The sequence below is a fragment of the Montipora capricornis genome, chromosome 9 (genome assembly GCF_036669925.1).
Source record: "Montipora capricornis isolate CH-2021 chromosome 9, ASM3666992v2, whole genome shotgun sequence".
Lineage (NCBI taxonomy): Eukaryota > Metazoa > Cnidaria > Anthozoa > Scleractinia > Acroporidae > Montipora > Montipora capricornis.
This window is the reverse complement of record NC_090891.1, coordinates 8526870-8533975: the sequence shown is the minus strand read 5'-3', so window position 1 is coordinate 8533975 and position 7106 is coordinate 8526870. Positions and strand designations below refer to the sequence as shown.

The following is a 7106-nucleotide window of genomic DNA, read 5'->3' as shown; positions in this document are numbered from 1 at the left end:
TTTGCTACTGTTTTGCGATTTAATACTGAGCACAAAATCTCAAAAGTTTGCCCGGTTACCGATGATGTTCTATCGTAAAGCGAATATTTTTCTTTCGCCTCAAGACTTGATTTGGTGGAAAATGAGAAATCAATCCAGTCGAGAGAACCCTTTTAACTGACAACTCTTTTTTAGCTACTGGCCACCTAGCAATTTTGCTAAGGTAATCCCGTTGCTAAAAAACCAAGAGAAAAGACAACAAAATTTACTCAAAAGTGGAAAATTCAGCAAGGCATAAACATTGACGACACTCATTTGCACTCCTTGGCCGAATAAAGAATGACTTGCGCCAGTTTTTCTCGAAATTACCGACGTCCAGACCGGACAAACAACGGCTATTTGGTTTGTGTTTGTGTGCACTGCTAGATAAAATTGAAAGGTGACGAGAAAGACATTGACTTTGCACTGGAGTGCAGGTGCAAATCGGGAAATTAAAGTCTTTACATAAGAATTTCTTCTTTTTTTTTAAACACAAGAAGCTTTGTACCCGAAAAAAAAAGGCGATAATGCGTCAATCAGAATCTGAGGCAAACGAACACATTGCCTCCACAAAATGAGTTCAACGTACAAAGTGTTCAAGCTATTTAATTCGATTTGGGTGGACCCACTGACACAAACATTAACCTCGGCTTATTTCATGTTTGACGTAAGGACTAAGCCTTTTTTAGAAGCAGCTGGGTCTCCGCTGATAATAATATTGCTGCAGTGGCGGAATTGAGTCACAATCGAAATTAACGTAATGTTAGAGAGGCTGGCGTTCATCTATATCAATTTAAACATGTAGCGCTTAGTTTATCCACAGCAGTCGACTGAAATTAATGGACGAGTCAGAAATGAATGGACTCACCAATGACACGCGTGATACCGAATCTCACTGCTCTATCTACTCTCCTGTTCTACTTGTTATGGGAGAAAAGAGAGTCTTATTGATCATTATAGTGGCGAACGTATTCCTCATGTTAACAGCAAGTTTGGGAAACGTTTCTATACTCCTCAGCTTCCTGTGCGTACCGTCTTTGCGTTCAACCTCCAATTACCTACTATTTGGACTGGCTTTAAGTGATCTTTGCGTAGGATTAGTCGTTCATCCTTCATACATCGCGGTGATATATAACCTGTACAACGAGAGTATTCCACACTGCGCTGTCCTTTTCATTTACATGATAGCAACATCATTTTTAGGGACTGTTTCCGTGATGACTATTACAGTTATTGGTATGGATAGGTACTTGGCAATACGGTTGAACCTGAGATATCAAGAATTTGTGACCGAGAGAAGAAGTACCATGGTACTGATTGTTCTCTGGTTGACATGTGGTCTTTCCTGCCTCGTTTGGATAGAAGGCTTTCGCGTTTATATCGCTTTTACTACATTTGTAGTGACGGTATCACTGTTTGTAATATGTGTTATTTATGTCAAATTGTATTCTGTTGTTAGACGCCACAAAACCCAAATCAGTCGTCAAACCGTAGCATGGAAGACGGATTATGTTGAAAAGGTTCGACAGCGAAGACTCCACAAGTCAACCATCAACACTTTGTACGTGTTTTTTACCTTCTTGGTGTGCTACCTTCCTTTCTTCGTCTCCATGACTGTTCACAACTTATCACGCTTGGAAAACAAACAAACTGTCATCGCCATCGAGTTTGCCATAACCTTGATGCTCTCCAATTCGTCTCTCAATCCACTGATGTATGGCTTCCGTTTGCGAGAATTTAGAGTCGCAGTCAAAAAAACCTACCGAATATTGTTTTGCTCGTCTCAGACTTCACAGGGATGAATGTTTATTTAATCTAGCTGACTAAAGACAAGGGTTTTATGCTACCATAAAATATATGAAGTGGCAGCAGGGAAGCCTGTCGAGTTCGCTAGGGAACTGATTTCCCACAAATTATTTTGCGGTGGTTCCGCAAATTGTAAAGATGCCATTTAGTTTCATTTAGGATTACAGAAAATATGCATCAGTAGATTTTGGTCATTTTGCAGATTTACTTGAATAGCAGAAACAAGGTGGTCATTTTTAGAGGACTAGTATTGAAGTTGGTATATTAGTGGAATTTTTTTAGGGGACATGATTCTACTTGTTACTTAAATTAATTGATTCTTCCTGTTACTTAAATTCTTTGTGTTATTCAACAGAAATAGGCGCCGGATACATGAATGAACCTATGTGCTTGCGAAATAGTTCTCTTATTACTTTTTGTCCATTCATTCTGGTCTTTAATTATTCATGAAAAAAAAAAAACAAGAAATGGATCTTATTTACAATCATCAGAATCATACAATGCCGTTGTTTCAAGGAACCTTCTTTTGAATCATCACCTTTAGTTTGGCTTTTTGAAAACTAAGTGCAATATTTCATTAGTGGTAATTTTATATCAGTTTTGAGGGTTGTAAAATCCAATGGTAGGTTTCATGTAAGTGAAGAAGACTTTGCTTGTGTAATGTTATTGTGCGATAGCTGATAATTCCTAAATAAAAGAACGCTTTTAACAGACTCTATACCTTGGTGCAGAGTCTTAAGATTTAACCCCTTTTTTTTCTTTAGCTTATAGCAGAGAGAGACTGAAAGCGGAAAAAATAAGACCACTTCAAGACAAGTTCTTTCTCACAGTAAATTGCTTGTGTTCATGTCACCTATCAGCTCTAATGCAGTTTTCGAAAACTCAATTAAACAGAAAACTCTATGGGACTGCAGCTGTTTTTTTGAAACCTGTCTAAAGCGTTTTATGATCGATGGGAAATTTTGGGAAAATGTCAACAGTGGCCATTTTAAAATTAAAATACGAATAACGGTAAAACGAAATAAAATGTGAAAAAATGTTGAATGTTTGAAATAGTATTTTATGAGTGCGCCACTTGGAGAGGATGATGTTTATTCAATTTCCTTATCTTTTTGCGTGGCATGAATAAGTACATTTTCCTGTTTGGCTTAAAGCGGTAAATAAGTGTACTCTTCAGAACGTTTTCTGTGTCGTTTTTATGTATAGAACTCGAGGATTAGCTTAGTCTGCTGACCCTCTGCTGCCCTCTGGATCGATTCTGTACGTCTCGCCTGCGAACCTACAGCATTTCGATTATTCTGTCTGTGCTGTTGAAAACCAAATGTGCCGCTCTTTTCTGGAACTTTCGTACAGACTTACGCCTTGAGTTGTGTGTGTCTTCCAGGGACAAACAGTACTCCAGAGTTGTTGAATGTTTAATTCACCCCTAGCAGATTAGTAGATCTTATATTTATGGTACAAGAAAAACTAATTTCCCGAATTTTTTCCCTGGAGTTAGCACCTGCCGCCAGCAAGACTGAAAAGTGCCTGCACAGGTAAATAATTGGTAATTAGCGCGGACCTGGGATAATACGACTTTCAGCACCTGGGAGAAAGCATGAAACTAGAGAGATAGAACATTGCGTTTACATCAAACGACAAACTTCGGACTGAATTTCGCCTTTTGTAAAAATTTTAGAAATTGTTTGGTTTTAGCTCATTTCTTGTTTGTTATAGACCGAATGTATAAATAGCGCCCAATGGCAGCCAAAAAATATTCTTTAGTTTATGAGCTAATTGAACTTATTAGCCTTGTTTGCATGGACAAAATGCAAAAGAAATGTTGCTCGAGAACGAGCCTAGTGAGTCCAATTAGGAAACTGGGAAAAAAACTCCACCCCTGGAACTTACATGTGTTGTATAGCACATTTCACTCTTCTCACCATTGTTTAGCCCTTGACCAAATTCCAATTCGATCCGGAAAGCGTGGACACATGTTGAACAAGCTCCTGAGCGCTCTTTAGGTATTTTTTTTACCACCTGATCAGTTATTATAGGAAAATGCTATATCTGTATGTTACAGGTAAATTTGAAATTCAGGTTGAACTGATTTCAACCTAGGTCATTTTTATTTTAAACTAGATTGAAATTGAAAGTAGGAAACATCAACAAAACGTCCATTAAGTGTTAGCAAGTACGTGTATACGTTGTGGTTTAATTCTCCGTCGTATAATGCTACGCACTGCAGAATTCATTATGCACATTTTCGCCACTAGTTTCCAGGCCATCACGCTTCAAAGCAATTGTTATGCATATTTCCCCCTTATAAAAAGGCAGTGTGAAGCGTGAGAAGTGTCTTTTTTTCGCGTGCATTTTCCAGGCCGTTATTCGTACATGTTCAATATGTCGAATGAAGAAGAAGAACCTTCGGCGGAATGATTTCCGTACAGGTCCCTACTTCATTATGCATGCAGAATAAATTAATTATTCATTCGCGCTATTGTTTTGTAGAACAATACGTATACCCAAGAGAACCGAATATATACATGGGTAACAGGCGGTGTGCGCAATGAGATCGCGTTGCATTTTGGTATCGGTATTTTCCAAGATGGCGGCGGGAGAGCTGTATTGTGGTGAGTTATTGCATCCATTTCCTTTGCCATTTAGCCCGTTCATTGTATATTTTCTTATTAAAATAACTAGGTAAACACTCGTTCTTTGGTATGCAATTGGTTTTGGCTAAAATCGATAAACATTGATTGTTTTTTTACACGGCAGCGTAGCCAGGCAAATTTACGGTGTAATATGAGACCATTTTTGTAGGCCCTAGAAGTCGCTATTTCTGATAGTTTAAACATTAAAAATGGTCTAAATTGCTTCTTTTATCTTTCTTCTACAGCTAGAGATAAACGCTCTCAAACGCTCTCAAAAGCTTCGCCAGATATAGCCGTTTTTGCTTAGTGGATTTATAAGCAAATATGGCCTCTAAAAGGCCTATTGTTGTAGGTGGCAACACGCCAGGCAAGCCTGCAAGTAAACGTTCATCGACGGAAGGAACGTCGAGAAAAAGTTTATTCCATGAAGGAAATGAACCGAAAAAGTCATCGGGGAAACGAGAGTGGAATGATGCAGAAACGAGTGCCTTGGTTCAGTTCATTTGCTTGTTTTGGGATAATGCCGTCAGCGATAAATGGCCAATGCAGAGGGATGCTGAGTTTTGGGATTCTTGTGCTAGTGCAGTCAACAAGGCCTGTAGTTCTTCAAGGACAGGTTGGTAAAATTCGAAATGTGTGCTTTTATTGGCAACGAGTCGGTGAATTGTCTGAGAATTTTAAAGTTACAGAATAGTGCCTGCTTTCTGACCTAGGCAAAGCTTCTGGAGCTTGGCTTTAAGCTGTACTGTCATCTTCATTTTTTGAAAAACCAAATGCCTCTGAAGTTCTTGCTGTTGTCTGCCTTTAAGGTCCATCTTGTCGAACAAGGGTAACAAAGCATTTGTCACACCAGTTTGCCACCTTGTCTGAGGCTGAAGAAACATTACAGATTGACTACATCAACAATGACATTCCATCTGACTTTGGTGCAGTCCATCAGAATAACAGTCCACAACGACCTGCCACAGCCATCCCTGATAACACTCTGTCTCCCATCTTCAACTGCTCCCCAACCAAACGTACACAGCCATTGGCATCCAGTGTGGGAGATTTGGTGCAGGAATTTATCTGGAATTTTAAAAATTGTATGTCCCACAGGTTACGCACACAACTCCTTGATCATCTCCTCAAGATCACCATTGTGGATAGTGAGGGACTGGACTTTTATAAGTTTGTGAATAATGACTTTCTTTCCTCCAGCTTAAGTGGAATGAAGACATTGTTTATGAACAGTAAACAGAACTTGATTTTTTATTTAAGTAAGTGCTTTGAGGGTCCACATCCCCGACTGCCCATCAACCAAATGCCATATGGCTTGTTAGATTACAACATCCGCTTCTTTGCAAGGGGAAGTACACAAAACCTGGGCATTGAGGAACATTATGCGTCATGGCTGGCAACAATGTTCTCTCATTTTGGTCATAAGTGGCTGTGCCTCCATAGGGGACCGGCCTGGCAGTATGAAGTGCAGGAAACTGATGAGATCGAGGAGTCCTTGCTGGGTACTTCTTGTTCCAGTGAAGCGGAGTCGATGGAAGGATCTTCAACAGGGGAAGAATCAGTGGGAGAAGAATCAGTGGGAGCCGATTTGGTTGAGCAGATTGATATCATCCAAAATGCCCTGCAAGAGTCTTCACTCTGTTTAAATGATTTGGAATGGGCAATTGATACTTTAAATGATAACAACCCTGCAAGTCCCGTACTGGAGAACTCTGTGTCTTCTTTAGGTGAAGAAGCACGTGTTTCACATTTATGGACACATGTCAGTAGAAGTCAACAGTATGACATGGAAATGGGATCGAATGCACAAGAAATGGAGAAGGTTCATGACATCAGACCCACTGCTCATTACTCAAAAAGAAATCCAGGGTTGTTCGATCCATTAAAGGTTGGTTTGAAACATATAATTCTGTTTCTTCTAAATTTTAACCTGCCTGAAGTAGTGCTCCCTCCTATAAAATGTAATGGCAGGACTAACGCACTTCCCCCCCCCCCTCACCACCCCTTCTCCCACTCCACAAGGACTTAATAATGGCACAAAGCATTATACATACAATGTACATGTATGATGTGTATTTAGGTTTTATAATTTAATGGTTTGCTGTGTATAAAATGCCATAAACCCCGTAAGAGTAGTCTAACATTTTCCATTCTGAAAAAAATTTAAGGGTTTTAACTTCGAAGATTGAACAATAACATTAGCTGATAGAGTGGTTTTCATTTGAGTGTCGAAAAGTAATTGGGTTTGCATTTACTATTCTACAGGATTGGTTTAAAAATCTCATGCCACTTCTTCAGCCAATCAGGAGTAAAAAAAACAAAAGCAAAAGCAACAGTGACTCGTTCATGCACATTTTCCCTCGCTTCCCATCAACTACAGGTAATTACTTTGAGTTTTGATTGGTTCACTGGCTTGTCTGTGTCCTTTGTGCATGGCTAGAGAGATTACTTTGGTTTTGGTTTTATAACACTTAAATGAAAACCGCTGTAAGGTCGATGTTATTGACTAGGAGTAATAACAGGGCTATCACAAGCACATGCATGCCCTTAAAGAATTATTGTTTTGCTGTAACACAACCCTGTCACCAAACTAGTTAACAAAGAAAGTCATTTAAAGAGATCTTGTAGGTATTGTTTGTGATTTTGACT

The 7106-nt window shown here is 39.2% G+C and overlaps 1 protein-coding gene across 1 annotated transcript; it reads left to right on the top strand.

Annotated features, from left to right (window-relative positions):
* The first annotated feature begins 872 nt into the window (after positions 1-872).
* LOC138017232 (adenosine receptor A3-like) lies at positions 873-1820 on the top strand. The gene has a single exon (XM_068864389.1). It carries the CDS (start codon positions 873-875, stop codon positions 1818-1820), a length of 948 nt encoding a protein of 315 aa, XP_068720490.1.
* Positions 1821-7106: the final 5286 nt, after the last annotated feature.

Excerpts from the sequence above, each read along its gene's own strand:
- LOC138017232 (XM_068864389.1), top strand. The coding sequence starts at position 873 with ATGAATGGACTCACCAATGACACGCGTGATACCGAATCTCACTGCTCT.